Source organism: Emys orbicularis, chromosome 6 (assembly GCF_028017835.1).
Source record: "Emys orbicularis isolate rEmyOrb1 chromosome 6, rEmyOrb1.hap1, whole genome shotgun sequence".
Lineage (NCBI taxonomy): Eukaryota > Metazoa > Chordata > Testudines > Emydidae > Emys > Emys orbicularis.
Genome location: NC_088688.1, coordinates 100,304,749 through 100,322,650, shown reverse-complemented (window position 1 = coordinate 100,322,650; position 17,902 = coordinate 100,304,749). Strand labels below are relative to the sequence as shown.

At 42.0% G+C, this 17,902-nt stretch overlaps 1 protein-coding gene across 1 annotated transcript in view; it reads left to right on the top strand.

Annotated features, from left to right (window-relative positions):
- The first annotated feature begins 2,114 nt into the window (after positions 1-2,114).
- The window catches only part of LOC135880677 (guanine nucleotide-binding protein subunit alpha-14), a 67,094-nt gene continuing 51,306 nt past the window's right edge, over positions 2,115-17,902 (top strand). The window contains exon 1 of the mRNA XM_065407030.1: positions 2,115-2,277. Coding sequence (XP_065263102.1) covers positions 2,157-2,277 — 121 coding nt within the window. The 5' untranslated portion in view covers positions 2,115-2,156. The remainder of the gene's footprint in view (positions 2,278-17,902) is intronic.

The following is a 17,902-nucleotide window of genomic DNA, read 5'->3' as shown; positions in this document are numbered from 1 at the left end:
CTATTGATCCTTTGGAATTCTTTCCCTTGAATTGGAACTTTCCATACAATAATTCCCTGTCCCAATGTTAGAACACCTTTACGGTTTGAATTTTTACAGTTGTTAGGGTGGGAATCATACTACTGTATACACATCTCTAAAGTTTACAATAAACTAATCCTCTGATACTTATCTCAAACTGTACGTGCTGGCTGTAAAATGTTGTTGGACAGGGCAAATATTTACCTACACTAGCAATGATCAGCTGACACATTCTGAATAATATTATTCAAAGAATAATCACTGTTCGTATGAAACTCTAGGGTTAGCAAAGGTAAGGGAGTTTGCCCCTTTACTTTAAACCCCTCTCATGTGAGAAGGGATATTATCAGAAGTTAATATTCCTAAAAAGACTCAGTGTTTACTTAGCACTAGCTATTAAATCTTAAACACTCAGGTATTTTAACCATGAGGTTAGAGGTATTTGTTATTAACTTAAGTTCACCACCTTGAAATTTTTTATTTAAATTATTTTAAAATGTTTATTCACAGCATAAACTTAAGTCAACCACACACTGCAGAAGAAATCTTTTTAATTGAATAATTTGTGCCTGTTTAAATAAATATTTGCTTATCTTTGTGATGGCTTCACTGTCCATAGCTACCTACACTGTAAGAGACAGAATCATCTCCTGGGTATTGAATCCAAGCAAATGTTGCAAGTTCAAAAGTTCAGCTATCCTTACTGGGTTTGTGTTCTGCTTAGAAGAGATGAAGTGTGTGTGTGTGGTTGGGGGTTAGCTGATTTCGTTAATGTACTATCAATTCTTAACACTAGAAATGTGGAATCATTCTCCTAAAGTTAGTGGAAGTTTTAGACCTCTTAAATAAACGAATCCCGCATCCACTTAAGCTTTCTTACTCTTCTAGTTTGTGGTGTGTCCCTCAGTGAGTCAGCCAGCCATGTACTTTAAAAACCAGCACCCCCATGTAACTTGGCAGAATGACAGTATGCATTTCGGATTGTCTCAACTTCAACAAACAGGTTTGCACTCATTCCAGTGAGATCCCTGGAACTGATTAATCTCTAGGTTATGAATCCAGGCTGCAGATTCCAGCCGAGGGAAGTGTGAGCAGAAAGAGGCTGACAAGCGAAACAAGTTCTGTTCCCGAGAGGCAAGCCCCCCCCCCCCCGAGCTCAGCAGCTCGCGCCTGGTTTGCTGTCCCTGCCCGGCAGCAGCGCCTACTCTACCCCGCTGCTGGGGAGGTGGAGGCAGCAGCCGCTCACCTGTCGGAGCAGGGATATTTCAATTAAAGAGGAAGCCTGGGCGCGCGGGGCTGTTCGCCTGCAGATGAGCAACCGGGGCCGTGTTACGTACGGACAGACAACTTCTCCCACGGGAAAGGGGTTCCCAGAGGGGCTGAAGGCAGTGGCACTGACTCCCCTCCCCCGCTCCTGACTCCAGCCTTTTTCAAATTATTAATTTATTATTATTAAATACCAGGCGCCATTTGTTCCTGCGCCCTGCTGGACTCCCGCCGCCAGTGGGACTGAGCTTGCTTGCAAGACGCCCCGCCTCCCCCACGTCTCCAGCAGCAGCAGGCAGAGCCGAGAGCAGTCCATTGGGGTTGGAGGCTGCTCCTTCCTTTCTGCGTGTCTCCCTCTCCAGACAAGGAGCCGCGGCCCGGAGGTTTCATTTGTCCCACTGCCTCCGGGGGGATCTCCTCCTCCCCACCATTGCCGCGTGTCTCTCGTGAAACTCGCAGACGCATTTGCAAATATTAACCCACGAGAAAGGAGAGGCAACGAGACACAAAAGCACCTGCCCCTCGCCGCGCCGCCACCTCCTCCCTGCCTCTGAGCCCGGGGGGCGAGGAGAGCCCAACCCACCGAGCGCGGCTCAGCGCTCCCGCGGGAGGCGGAGAGACACCCAGTAGGGACGCGTCCGTGGCCCTCACATCCCCGTTCGCTTTGCCACCTCCCTGCGTGGGACTCGTCTGCTCCGGAGCCCTGCGGACGCGCTGCCCTTGCCGGCCGGTGCCGCGGGGATCCGGGGCTGGCGAGAGGCTCAACCCCGTCGGCGTTCGCAGAGGACCAGGTGTGGCCGGGAGGGTGTCGTTTTCCCTGCCGTGCTCCTTCCTTCTCGCCCGCCCGCCCGCCCGCTGCCGCGCTGACCATGGCCGGATGTTGCTTATCCGCGGAGGAGAAAGAGTCGCAGCGGATCAGCGCGGAAATTGAGCGGCAGCTGCGCCGGGATAAGCGGGACGCGCGCAGGGAGCTCAAGCTGCTGCTGCTGGGTGAGTGAGTGGCCGTCTCCTCTGCTCCCCCCTCTACAGCCTAGCCCGGTTACTCCGCACCAGGCTTCCAGGACCGTGCGGGGATTAGGGTGACCAGATGTCCCGATTTTATAGGGACAGTCCCGATTTTGGGGTCTTTTTCTTATATAGGCTCCTATTACCCCCCCACCCCGTCCCAATTTTTCACATTTGCTGTCTGGTCACCCTAGCCGGGATGGGGAAGCGGAGGGCTCCGTTGGTACACGGCTCTCTAGCCCTCTCCCTCCTCTGCTAATGCACTGGCATGGTTGCATAATAATACCCGTCCAGAGCCCTTCTTTTCGGGGGACAGAGGAGTTCCCTGGGCTGAGGGGGCGGTGGGAGCTGGTTCCTGTTAATAACAAAACTTGGCAACGTTTCCCGAAATTCTATTTTTCAATGACATTTTTAGTCAACATTTCAAACTTTGACCAGTTATTTTTGATTCGGTGTTTGTGTCTGTGTGTCCGTCTGTCTGCCAACCACTCCTAACATTTTGCCTGGAGCAGCGCCATTCATTGCCAATGACATTCTCCCTTTGGGTGTTTTTGAGGGTTTCACTTGGTCTGGTAACGTGACAATGGAAAGTACAGTAAGCAAGGCAGCTTCTGGCTGCATTTACAGCAGCAAAACGGAGACCCGTCCCTGCCCACCAGTACAGCCCTGTTGTTGGTAGGAAGGACAGTGGGAGTGCTGGTGTGGAAGAAGCACTGATATTTTAGTTACCACCCTGTTTGCTACTCAGAGGAGCTCTAGATAAAATGCCGGGAGCTGCTTGCACCTTTTCTGTACTGGTGCAGCCACTGGAGAAATGACCTCGGTCACAGCAATGGCATGGAGTTGTAGAGAAAAAATATTAGTGTAGGCCAGGGGTCAGCAACCTTTCAGAAGTGGTGTGCCAAATCTTCATTTATTGAGGCTACGTCTTCACTACAGGGGGGGGTCGATTTAAGATACGCAAATTCAGCTACGCGAATAGCGTAGCTGAATTCGACGTATCGCAGCCGACTTACCCCGCTGTAAGGACGGTGGCAAAATCGACCTCCGCGGCTTCCCGTCGACGGCGCTTACTCCCACCTCCGCTGGTGGAGTAAGAGCGTCGATTCGGGGATCGATTGTCGCGTCCCAACGAGACGCGATAATTCGATCCCCGAGAGGTCGATTTCTACCCGCCGATTCAGGCGGGTAGTGTAGACCTAGCCTCAGTCTAACTTAAGGTTTCGCGTGCCAGTAATACATTTTAATGTTTTTAGAAGGTCTCTTTGTCTAAGTCTATAATATATAACTAAACTATTGTTGTATGTAAAGTAAATAAGGTTTTTAAAATGTTTAAGAAGCTTCATTTAAAATTAAAATGCAGAGCCCCCCGGACTGGTGACCAGGACCCGGGCAGTGTGAGAGCCACTGAAAATCAGCTCGCGTGCCGAAGGCGGCACGCATGCCATACGTTGCCTACCCCGGTGTAGGCTAAGCCTAACCTATAGCTTCTGCTGCTGCTGCTTCCCCGGTGGCGCTTCTCCAGAGGTGGATGACAGGACTGAGTTTCCTTGTGCCCACAGGGCCACGGGTGTCCCTTTTATAAAACAGAAGTTTAAAAAAAATCAGGAAAGGCCTTGACTACCACAGTAACACTATTGTACAATGTGGTGATGGGACGATTACGCTCAAACTCTTTTGTAAGATGTGTGTCTACAGGAAATAAAATCCCTCAGCGCAGTATGAAACCCAACCCTGGGCAGATAAATGACCCATTGCTTCTCACGTACACTTGAGATTTCAGTCATTCTTGCACTTCGCAAACGCTTGAATAGTTTATTGACATGATACTATCTGTGAAGAGCAGGGAGCGAATGGTTGCCTAGTCCAATCTGTATGTAAACATTGCCCTGGAGAGATGCCTGGAGCAGCTTTTCTGTTGAAATCATGTTTACTACTGTCGTGCCTAAAGGCCAAACAAGAATGGGGCCATTTTGTGCTGGACACCGGTTTTCTTGCTCCAAAAAACTTACAATCTAAATAGACCAGATGGACAGCGGATGAGGGAAGAGGTAGAACACGCAAGCACAGTGGACAATGTGATACCAACAAACATGTTAGTTCCATGGTTTTTTCTGGGGGGAGGACAGTTAGTTAGGAGAGGATCAGCTAAATAGAAAGAAAGGGGAAGGGAAGAAGATGAAGGGGGCCAGGGTGGGAGTAAGAGGAGAGATATGTAGTGAAGCTGAAGAGATTTCTCCAACCTTGCCTTCCCTCTCCCTCACAAACAGCCAGTCATCAGGGAGACAGAAAGTCCAGTCAAAACTGTAGGAAGTTCTCTGAATATCCAGAGGTCCCGACTTTTGGCAGCTTCTGCCTATAGTGGTTGGAATCTCTGGCTGGGTCTTCTCTGCAGTTTTCCTTCAAGGACACATGGCTGTTTGTGGGGGTCGAGAGTTCTCCCATGCACAATTCTGGGCCCATTTCTGTCTGTCTACACTGAGCTTTTTTCTTAAAATTTGCCATGGCTGCATTAGCAGTGGTGCAGCTCCACTGGTGGTATTGTTGGTGGGACGTCTAGTAGAGACAAGGTGCTGACAGCTGCAAGCCTTTTTACCAACTTGTTTAGATTTGCTCTGAGCAGGGACAAATGAAACACTGGCATTTTGTCTTCATTCAAGCTCCCACTGCTCTGGCGGTAATGTAGTGAGGTTTTTACCCATGAAAGCTTATGCCCAAATAAATCTGTTAGGGCTGGTCCACACTACCCGCCCAATTCGGCGGGTAGAGATCGATCTTCTGGGATCGATTTATCGCGTCTCATCTGGACGCGATAGATCGATCCCAGAAGCGCTCCCCCGTCGACTGCGGAACTCCTGCTCGCCGAGAGGAGGAAGCGCTGTCGACGGGGGAGCCTGCCTGCGCCGCGTGGACCCGAAGTAAGTAAATTTAGTTCGATATAGGAAACGTCGGCTTCAGCTACGCTATTCTCGTAGCTGAAGTTGCGTTTCCTATATCGATCCCCCGCACCAGTGTGGACCTGCCCTTAGTCTTTAAGGTGCCACCAGACTCCTTGTTGTTTTTGTAGATACAGACTAACACGGCTACCCCCTGATACTTGACATAGCTGGTAGTATAACAGTGGGAAGCTTTTAAGAACAGTAAGGGTGATTAACCATTGAAACAAACTACCAAGAGAAATGGTAGATTCTCCATTTTTTGAAGACTTCAAATAAACACCGGATGCCTTTCTGGAAGATAGGCTTTAGCAAAACAAGTTTATTAGATTGAATGCAGGGGTAAGTGGGTGAAATATAATGGCCTGTGATATATAGGAGGTCTGACTGATCTAAAGATCCCTTCTGGCTTCTAGCTCTATGGATCTATGAAAAAGAAAGCCCATCATAGATACAGTCTGAGTGTAGTGCAATGAGATAGCACAGAGGACAGAGTAAAGTTAGTACTTCTCCTAGAACTTGACCTCTGTTTCCACAGCCTCTGCCTCCACCGCCACTAAATGAGGGAGATTTAAACAGAGCAAACTCTCATCTGATATAAAATTTATAAAAAATGCGTGAGTTTGCCTTTTCAGTGAGTGAGGCTTGGCAGGTTTTCCACTACATCTGCTTCCTCCTGGGGAGATGTCACCTGTCCTTTCTTTACACAAAGATATCCTTGATCTGTCATGTAAACATTAAACTAAAGTTTTTGCTGCCCCAAGCAATATTATGTATCTGTATTGTAGGTACTCAGACGAGGGAGTTACAAGCAAGGGAAAAAATATCTTTGGTAGCAAGTGTGTGTGTGTGTGTGTGTGTGTGAGAGAGAGAGAGAGAGAGTTAAAAAAAACAGATTTAAAAAAAAGTTCATATCTATGTTGCAAAGAACATCTCCGATAAAGAAGATTATGGAATAGTCTAAAAATCTAATTTACTTGTGGTATTTATTTATATTTTCTTAGCTAGGGCAAATCGACAAGCTTCACTGTTGTTCCTAGTCTAGTCCAGTTTCAGGTTTTCGTGCACTTTCATGATATTACCATGTTTCAACTGGAAATGCTGCACAGGTATATTTAGTTGTTTGTTTAAATGTAAAACAAAATGAAATATATTGACTACGTTAGGGCCAAACTTAATTTTTAGAGAACACCAGACATAGTAGTTGCAGATTCCTGATATCTTGTGGAATATATCTGATGGTAGAAGCTCTTCAGTCTAGAAGACAAAGGCATAACGAGGTTGAAGCTAGAGAAATTCAGACTGGAAATAAGATGCAAATTTTAATGGAAGGTAATTTACCATTGTAACAACTTATCTAGAAACCTGGGGTTTCATCACTTAGTGTTCAGTTCAAGACTTTTAAAATATTTTTCTAAAATATATGCTTTAGCTCAGTCTGATGCTACGGGCTTGAAGCAGGAGTTAAGGAGTGAAATTCTATGGGCCTGAGTTATGCAAGAAGTCAGACTAATTTATCATAATGGTGCCTTCTGGCCTTAAAATCCACAAATCTATTAAACTATTCAGGTTTTCAATTTAGTTGACTTTGTCAACTAGAAATTTAATTTTTAAAAATGAATTCGGTTTTGGACAACTACACCTGTCCCCAAGTTACCGTTCTCGTTCTTGTTGTTTTAAGATCAAATTTTTCCACTTTTCTCACCTGTTGCTGTGAAAGACCCCCAACAAAAACAAAACAGAGTATACAGGGAAAATAGTGTCAAAATACAAAGGGTGCAATTTTCAAAAGTGCTCGCCATTGGCTTGACTTCAATGGGAATAGAGAAGGTTTCAAGTAGACTAACATCAAGTGCTTTTGAAAATCTCATGTAATGTAAAACTGAAAAAATGGAAATGTTCTTGTAGCCTTGGTTATTGCAATCTTAGACATTACATGTAACAATAAGGTAAACATTTTCAGACAAATACAAGAGATGCAATTTTTAGTTGACGGTAATAGTCAAGATATTTCTCTATTTTCAGAAGAACATAAGCACTGTATACACTTTTTTACTATGTAGGCCCAGTCAAGCTGTCCTGCAGTGGCTCAGCAGCGTGAGTAACAACCTGAGAAGCAGGGCACAATCCCCAAATTAGTTGTGAATTCTATACCTAGATTTCACCAACAAAGTAGCAAGTGTAAACTCCTTGGGCACTATAACAGCCTTAATGTGGAATCACAGACAGTCCCTTTGGGTACTCCAAATTGTGTCTTGCCACTCAGGTAAACCTACATTTATGGTAGATGATCCCTTACATCAAGAATCACAGCAATATTCAAGTTACTCACAGGCCCTAAGGACCAGTGATTTACCCCAGATCAAATGAACCTTAGATCGCACCCCAAAGATAATGCTGTAGCCAGTCCTCTAATAAACTATATACAGATGTATTAAAAAGGAAATGAGTTATTTACAAGGTTAAAGCAGATAAACATACATACACAAATAAGTTACAATCTTAAGTTTCAAAAAGCAGTAGTAGCATCTATAATAAGCAAGCTCGATATGCCTTTAGGGCTAACCCAGGCTAAGCCCTGGGGTTCTCTTGCTTATGCCTAGAAAACCTTGCCCCCCAGAGTCCAAGCAGTTACAGTTCCTTCTTGTTAGGGGTTTTCATTCCCTTCCCCCCCATGTAGTCTGAGCTGCAAACTCATCTGATGGGAGAAATCCTCTTGCATGAATCATCATCTTTGGTGGTGGTGGGAATGTTTAATATGCCACAATAGTCAGTCTGGTGTCCATGTGCCTTCCTTGTTGGGCAGGACATAACACCTTATCTTGGAGACCAGCATTTTACACTAGTTAAAATCTATCTCCTGTCGGGTGATTTATAATGTAACAGAGGCTTGCAATACAAATGCTTAAATATTACCTTACAAAATGGGATACGGATTCTATAAGTGAGATTAATGTATGCAACAACTCACAAGCATTCAATAAAGTCTGAACACATTCTTGTAATTCTAATACCTATTTTAACCTTACTAACACAAGAGAGTCAGATTGTTTCCAGCTATGTATTTGTCAGTGTTCAGCTGAGTCATGGGGACCTTGGCATGAGCTGGCACCTGGTCTGCCAGCATCACAGGCCCTGACACTGCAAACTTACATGCATGCTTGACTTTAAACATGTGATTAGTCCCACGGAGTTCAGTATAAAAACATAAATACTTTTTGTTATGAAAGGCTACAATCACAGCTGAGTCTGTCTTGCATATAATTTAAGCCAGTGGTTCTCAAACTTTTCTACTGGTGACCACTTTCACACAGCAAGCCTCTGAGTGTGACACCCTCCTATACATTAAAAACACTTTTTAAATATTTAACACTATTATAAATGCTGGAGGTGAAGTGGGGTTTGGGGTGGAGGCTGACAGCTTGCAACCCCTTTAGGGGGTCACAACCCCCAGTTTGAGAACCTCTGGAAGCGATTAGATTTGTATAGGGGAGGTATATGTATTGATAACCATATGACTTTAAATCATGGCCTTTGTCGTTAACCATGTAGAATATCTGTATGTGCATGATCTGTTTTCTCGTGGTCCTATTTTAAATTTGTGAAATAAGAAGGGATATAGTTTATTTTCAGGTTGAAGCAACCATAAATTCTAAAATATTGGAACGTCTTGCTTAAGAATTTACTGCACTATAAAAGTTTAAAAAGCTAATAGAACAAGAGAAACAGGGTAGAATGATTTTTTTGTTCTAAGGACAAGATTTCTAACAGAGCTCAATATCAATAGCTCCCATTTAGGCACCTAAGTAAGTGGCCAGATTTTCAAAATCGTAGAATGATAGGACTAGAAGGGACCTTGAGAGGTCATCTAGTCCAGTCCCCTACACTCATGGCAGGACTAAATATTATCTAGACCATCCCTGACAGGTGTTTGGCTAATCTGCCCTTAAAAATCAACCTCCCTATGCAATTTATTCCAGTGCTTAACCACCCTGACAGTTAGGAAGTTTTTCCTAATGTCCAACCTAAACCTCTCTTGCTGCAATTTAAGCCCAGTGCTTCTTGTCCTATCCTCAGAGGTTAAGAAGAATAATTCTTCTCCCTCTTCCTTGTAACAACCTTTTATACGCTTGAAATACAAATATATATATATATATATACAGGTAATACAAATTAATAATAATTATGGAGGGATAATTGCTGGTTTAGAGGATTGCTAATGCAATACAGAGCCATTAACTACTGGTGATCAGTGGATACTTGAATAATGATCCAAACTCCTCTTCAATAGATTAGCAGTACCAATCCATTTTCTAAGGGATAAGTGTCTATATTGTAAAACAGTCAATCATCACTCCAGTTGGCTCTAATTGGTACCTTTGTTAGTCTCAGCAGAGAGGCCAAGGTGTGTACAGGCATGGAGACTGATCTCACTGGAACTGACTATGGCCTTAATCCTGCAATTTGCTCCTTGTGGGCAAATTCCTCATACCAGTACAGACGCCCATAGAAGTCAGTGAGGCTCTGCGTTGGTCCACCCATATGGATCAGATTGCAGGTTCATGTCCTATGGATCAGGAGCAGAAGGACAGGACATTAGAAGCAGATAAAGAAATCAGTAAGGGGAGAGATCAGAATGAGAGAAACAGGAAGGTCAGAGAGACAAAAACGGGGGTAAAAGATGAAGGAGAAGATGGTCCCATAGTCTTTAAGTGAACAGAGGAGGGAAAGAAAAAAAAGGAAAGGAAATATTTTAAAAAAGAGGAACTAGGACTGAATGAATAGGAGAATTACAACATGCAAACAAGGGAATAAAGGTACACGCACGGAGGTGCCCAAAACTGTTTTTATTTTAACAAACTTTATTTTATTGTGTTTCTACATTTGACAGTGTTTCCCAAGCAGACATACTACAGAACCAGAAGTTATGGGAAAGTGGGGTTGTAAATGTTGCTTTGAGGACTGGAGTTTTATTTCTTTGTACTATTACTGTTGGGCATGTATCCAACAATTTTAAATTGGCTGTAACAGCAGGTAACTTTTTGTACATGTTAAAGATGATGAAAGGACAGTTTTAAAAATATTTTCCCCCTCCCCCCCCCAGTGGTAAGGGTGATAAATGGATAAAATTGAAAGCAATAATTTGTGCCCATTTGGCAATAGCCAGCCTGGAGGGAAATAGCCTGTTTCACCACCATCAAGAATATTAGCTACAAACTATAGGGGGATTCTGAAAAAACTTAAAGCATGTGAGTAATCCTGTACAAGTGAGTAGTCATTTTGAAGACATTAAGGCTACTGAGCTGTGTAAAGTTATTCATGTACATAAGGAGCCCAAGGTACCAACTCCAAAACAAGGAAGGAAACAAAATGCTTTGGGCTTTCCACAGCATCCTAGAGATATGTCTCTGGAGAGAACTTTGACTGTTACTTGTAGGATTACTCGCTTGCTTTCTTCAAGTAATATCTTCTCTCTTTCTGTTTTTATTTCTGCATGTATTTGGGATGGATACCTGTTTTTGAGAGTTGGCTCCCTTCCTTGTAGTTTAGCTTGGTGATATTCTGTGGATTATACTTTTTTCCCCGTCCCATGAGTGAGCAATGGCTCCTCACTTCACAAAAAACAAACAGAAAGCTTAAAGTGTAATGTTATCAATATATTGACTGCATTTCTCTTGTGAATTTTTTAGGAGCAAATTGTAAGAATGCTAACACGTACAGCTACTTTTCTGGCCAGTGGCATTGTTCTTTTTCTTCCCTAGCTGTGCAAAATTTAATTCTAAAAGGCATCAATTTGCACTAAGCTCAATTTGGACATAATTTAGATAGGCAGCTCTTTGGGGCACCAAAATACAAGGAATAATCTTTTCATTTTTAAAAAAAAAGATAAACTGTGAATCGAGAGATCCTTGATGCTGAGTTCTCTAGAGAAGATCCTGATGGGATGGGTAAGTGCTGTCTATTCCCAGTTTACGGGCTGCAGTGTGCTATTTCTTAGAACGTCAACAACCCATCCTCTGTAGAACTCTAACTTGCACACCCATTTTGAATTCTGGATTCTGGAAATTAATCCTAGGTTTCTTTACTCCTAGTCCTATGTTTTAACCACAAGATAATCTTTTAGCCCTACATGAATTCACTTATGTTGTTACAAACCAATTCTAAAAACAGTAAACTACACCAGAGCTGTGCATTAGTAAGCTGTTAATGTATTTCCTGGCTACTACATGCTTAAGGTGCATTGTGAGGAATGAGCACAAGTGATTGCAACTGTCCAAGAATTGAATTATTAGTCTACTAATGCACACCTTTGTGTGGGTTATTGTTGAACGAGACAGGAGATTGTTCATTCCAGTTCGCATTCTTTTGGAAAGTGTAAAACTAGCTACACTTAACACTAAGGGACTGATTTTTTTCATGGCTGTCTGTGGAATGATTCCTGGATAACACTAACAATTTTCATTAATTCATAGATTTAAAGCCCAGAAGGGACAATTATGACAGTCTATTCTGCCTTTCTGCATAACTCAGGTCATAGATTTTCACCCAGTAATTCCTACATCAATCCCATAACTTCTGATTGAACTAGAGCATAAGATGTGCAATCTCAATTTAAAGACCTCAGGTTTTGGAGAATCCATCAATTGATTCTCACTTATATGCAATTTGTTTTCTAAAAGAGCAACTCTATAAATAGCATATCTTAAATCTTGGTCTTGAGATTTTTGAGACCTGCAGTTTAAAGTATTTTAAAGATAATATAAGGAATAAACAAAGTTCTGATCATTTCCAGTGTGATGTATGGTGGTTTGACTGCATGGTGGTTAAATCACAATGCACAGCACCAATAACCTTTCTTTGTCTTCAACTGGTCTGTGGTTGAAAATTCAAGGTTATTCCCCTCATCTAGCATATTCAGTGTTGTTTGATGCCTTATTAGGGTTAAACTGGCATGTTTCTGGGAGATGCCACTGCAATCAAAACATGGAAGAATCAATCTGAAAAGTTAAGCAATGATAACATTTACTAAAGATTGTAGGATATAACTAAAAGTGATATAGGTGGGCAGGAATTTTAATTCTTCAGCCATTTGAAACTGTCCTTGACTGTGGAAGACATGAAGAATTTTTGGGGTGGGAGGTGGGGGAGGGAATAGGGAATGAAGTAGGGAGAAAGAGACCATGCTGTGTTGAAGACATTTGGCACCTCTCAGGATTGGAGCATTACTAAACACCTCTGTAACAACAAGCGATTAAATTGTATCACTTCAATTTTCCTTTAAGATATTGTACTTTTGTTGTTATTCCTGCTGGCACGACTGTACTTCCAAGGTATCTTCTATGTGCCCACTCGTGTAACAGTGTGAGGGAGATTATTTTGTACGGCTGTTGTAATAAAAAGATGGTGTGTAAGAAATTTGTCTCCACCTTATCCCACCCTCTCACACCTTACCAAGAAATGCAAGTTCAATACCAGCTTCATGTGTCAGTATAAAATTTGAAGTTGCAGAATATGGTAATATGGCTTTACTTGACGATGTGGTCAATAGTTGTGAGTGTTCCATAGCTTAATTGGCATCTTATTACTTTGAAAGGCAGAGAACCTGTGAAATGGTGGATTATAATAATTGGGAATATAAAATATGAATCTTATTGTCCGTTAAGCTTTAAAGCTTATTCTCTTTTGCTTGTCTTCACACTAATGCTTAACAAAATGTTCTTGTTTCTTGGTATGTACTATCCTATGGGTCTAATGATATCAACAGTAGAATAAATTAGATTGAGAATATATTTCTTGCTAATGCCAAACTAAAATTTAAGGGCCAGATTTTTAAAAGTGCTCAGCATTCAACAACTCCCATTGTTCTTAAGAATGTTGTATTGCATATCTTTGTTTTTACAGTGGGTTCTGCTGGGTACTGAGCAACTTTAAAATCTGATTTAAATATGAGGGCTGCGGCACTGGAGACCTGAATTTTGAAGCAACAGGCATACTCTGGGCCTGCTTTCAAAAAAATGGTGTCAAGCTCTTGGTGGAAGGATTGCCTAAACTTCACTGTCACTGCGTAACAAACCTCTGTTGTGCAAGCTGTACAATGGCAGTGGTCACATTTTGATCGCCAGCAAATTGCTCCAAAAAGCAATAACAGGTGTCCCAACTTAATCCAACTCTTTCACACCCAAAACCTTAATGGTGTTAAATCAGAATAACTTTCTAAATGAATGGACAATGTGACCGTCAAGTTTATGGAAACAAGAGCGTATGAGCATAACAGAGTAAGGTTTTTTTTTACATAACAGACTGAATTGGATAAAGTTAGGTATGTATTGCTTTTTGGTATGTGTTGGAAATGGAGATGAATGTCTTATGGAGCATTGCAGAGTGTTATCAACAGTATTATAGGTGACATTGAAGGTGGCAAGGAATGCTGGAGATTTTTCCTTTAAATTGTTTCCATGCTTTCAAGGATTTGGATGGGTTTTGTGGACCTCATGCATCCTTAGGCCAGGTCTACACTACCGCGGTAGTTCGACAGCTGGCAATCGAACTTCCGTGTTCGATTTATCGCGTCTGGTCTGGACACGCTAAATCGATCCCGGAAGCGCTCACCGTCGACTGCGGTACTCCAGCTCGGCGAGAGGAGTACCGCGGAGTCGACGGGGAGCCTGCCTGCCGCGTGTGGACCGCGTCTGAACCGCGGTAAGTTCGAACTAAGGTATGTCGACTTCAGCTACATTATTCACGTAGCTGAAGTTGCGTACCTTAGTTCGAATTTGGGGGTTAGTGTAGACCAGGCCTTAGTTGTCATTAAACCTAATTTTTATATCTGTTAGTATTTGCTGAACTTGGAGTAGATAAATGAGAGGCTGCCCTGTCTCATTGAGTGTGCTTTTTCCTTTTCAAATATGCAGAAAAAAGAATTACTAACTAGTTCATGCAATTTCGAAGTCAAATAAATGATCCAGGATCTGATCCATGACAGATCAATACTTGGTTTCCATTTGAATAAGAGAGCCTCATAGGAAAATATTAATCTTGTACTTAAAACCAGAGAAGTGCAGATGGTGAATGTGAACAAACAAATGCCTATCAAACAGCATGTCCATTTAAAAAGATAGCACATTAAAATTGAAATATTGTATGGGAGCCCATTTGGCTGTAATTTAAAGATAATCATCAAAGATAATCTTTTGCACTTTATTTTCTCTTTTGTTCTCTAAGAATATTTATTTAATTAGAAATCAATCCAGGAATGATTTCTCACTAAGGAAAACAGGTTAGACAATTTCTTATTTGATTATACAAATTACTTGTTGCCTCAGTATTGCACTTAAAGATACTCTTTGTTTTTTGTTTAGAAAGTAACACTTGACATTCAATTTGCTATTTCCTAACATGGTAAATATCCTGTGTTTAATTATTTTATCTCTATAACATGGATACCCACCCGAAGGGATCAGCTTCATTTGCACAAATCAAAAAATAGATAGTAATTGTGAATTTGTTTTTCAAAGGATGTGGATATATTTTTTGCATGCAGGATACATAGTATATTGTTTGCTATGCTGTAGCTTCACTTGGCTATTTTACTTTCAGCTTTAGTTTTGTTTTAATATATTTGTGTATCACTTTCCTTCATTTAAATGTATTTAACTATTTAACTCATTTAAATTTAGTTTGCTTAGCAACACTTAGGATTATAAGGTGCGACACTCATAAATACTTCTGCAAAATAGGTCTGAGGTTTGCTGTCAATATTATTTAAATAGGAAAATCTTTGACTTTAGAAAGGAAAAAATATAAAATTGTTACTAATGCCTAATATTTAAGATCAGATATCAACTATACCTAACAAATAATTTCACAAATCTATATGAAAATGTTCCACTACAAAGGTGTAATGAATTATTTCCAGTCTAGTTTTTAGGGGGAATGAAGAAAGCTGAATCTGTAATATCTGTGCTTTTTCTATAGCGAGTGATTAAAAGGATTGAGGTTTTTATTTGAAACACATTTTTTAGGTTGTGTACAAAATGCTTTTCTTTTAGCTGATAATATTAATGAGAGTGAGCCAGGTAAACCGCCACTCACAACACTGAAAAATTATGTCTAGTATAAATCAAAATATGGTATACTGTAATAATACTAATGCTTATAGGAAATTTGATGAAATAATAGTAAAAAATAAGTAATCCCTTTTACTTAAGTACTTTCATATGTTCAGCAGTCACGTAATTGATCTATCAGCTTGTAGTTTAAGGTCTTGATTTCTCTGTTTAACATGTGGAAAAACTACATGAAAACCTAGGTCCCATTGACTCCTCTCCTCATCTATATTTCTACTCTGTATAGTGTGCAGTGTTGGTGTAGCTATGTCAGTCCCAGGATATTAGAGAGACAATGTGCGTGAGGTAATATCTTTTATTGGGCCAGCTTTTGTTGGTGAGAGAGACAGGCTTTCGAGCTTAGATAGAGCTCTTCTTCAGGTCTGGGGAAATTTATTCAGAGTGCACAGCTAAATACACGGTGGAACAGATTGCATTATGGAATAGGCCACCCAAATACCCTCAGAGAACCTGCGACAATACAGAAATAAAACCTCGCTCTTACCGCACACCCCTAGTTGTCACGTGTCACCACACACCAGAACCCATACAGGCTATCATCAAACAACTACAACCCATACTCTATGGAGACTCCATGCTGAAAGAAATCTTTCCTGAATTCCTTCTTCTTCAAACAACCCCTCAACCTCTTCTAGCTCATCAGAAGCAAGCTCCCCCCAGACCAGGAAAACACCAACTCAAAATGGCATGAGACTCTGTGAGAACAACAAATACAAAACCTGCAGACCTATCTCCACTGCTACAATGATCAACATCCCCTACAATGCACCTTTCAAGATCTATGGGTGCTACGCATACCTATTCCATGTGGTGTACCTCATTCAGTGCACTAAATGCTGCAATAGCAACTATGTGAGTGAAACCAGACAATCACTGTACTCTTGAATGAACTCACACAGGAAAAATGATAAAAGACAAATAGACCCTGAACGCTTTTCACAAAGCGATCACTATATCTGACTGATCAGTCCTCATCCTCAAAGGAAACCTGCACAATGCTTTCAAAAGACAAGCCTCAGAGCTTAAATTCATAACTTTGCTAGGACTCTAAAAATCATGGGCTGAATAGAGACACTGGATTTATGGCTTCTTATAACAATTTATAACCTCCCCAACTGTATTTTGCCCCCCCTCTTTGCCCCCTATGACTGGAGGGGTGTTAATGGGCCACTTCACCTTAAATGGCCCCTTGAAATATGTGTTAACTACTTATGCTATACCAGGGGTTGGCAACCTCTGGCTCGCGGCTCGCCAGGGTAAGCACCCTGGTGGGCCGGGCCAGTTTGTTTACCAGCCACGTCCACAAGTTTGGCTGATTGCGGCTCCCACTGGCCGCGGTTCGCCGCTCCAGGCCAATGGGGGCTGCAGGAAGCAGCGTGGGCCGAGGGACGTGCTGGCCACGGCTTCCCGTTGCCCCCATTGGCCTGGAGCAGCGAACCGCGGCCAGTGGGAGCCGCAATCAGCCGAACCTGCGGACGCGGCAGGTAAACAAACTGGCCCGGCCCACCAGGGTGCTTACCCTGGCGAGCCGCGAGCCAGAGGTTGCCGACCCCTGTGCTATACGATCTGCTCCACCTTGTATTTACCTGTGACACTTTAAGTACGGTATGTTTCCCAGATCAGAAGAAGAGCTCTGTGTAAGTTCAAAAGCTTGTCTCTCTCGCCAACAGAAGTTGATGCAATAACCGATATTATCTCACCCACCTTGTCTCTCTAACATTCTGTATAGTGATATTTAGTAGCCGAAGTTGGCATTGGCATATATTATTAATTACCATGCTTTTTTGGTCAAGGTATCTTTTAATGTACGTTCTTGGGTGCTCTGTTAATTTTTTAAGCAGCTGTCTATTTTTGTTTTTAATGTATTGCTTCAAGTGTGGCAATATAACAAGGAGTGCATCATATTCCCCATGTTAAGTTCTTAGTCTGTAGAATACTTTTGCTAAAATGCAAGATATCATTACAGATATTACAGTATATTTATAGGTGAGATGATAGCCATATACCACTATTTTCAGTTGCTTAATGACTTCTTCAAAACAATTTTTGTGCTGACATTCCTCATGCTTGTTCTCAGCCCAGAAGTGTGTGTGAATGCAAATCTTGCCACACGTCTATTAATTCTGTCCTTACAGCCATGTAAAATGTGGATAAATGTATAATATTTTATCCTTTTATCTGGACGGAGTTTTTAAAAGAACAAGCTGTCACTTTTATGTGAGCCCAGCAGTTTCCCCCCCCTGTTTTGGGGTGTCTAGCCCCAGAGGGGGAGTCCCTACAGTTGCTGGGGATTTTCAAACTAACTCCCATTCCCTACATCCTATTTTCTGCTTAATCTGATTTGTTGAATCACTTGTAACTAACTGGCCTTTCTCTGACACCAAGAGTGACCTATGCACCATTCCACTGATTCCCGTGGAAATTGTTTTGAAGTGTGGGGGCTGTAAGTACTAAAGATTCTGGGACACATTTGAAGGCCAGTTCTGAGTGTTCGCCTGTGACATCCTGATATGAAAAAGTCTGAAAGCCTCAGCAATAAGTTTATTA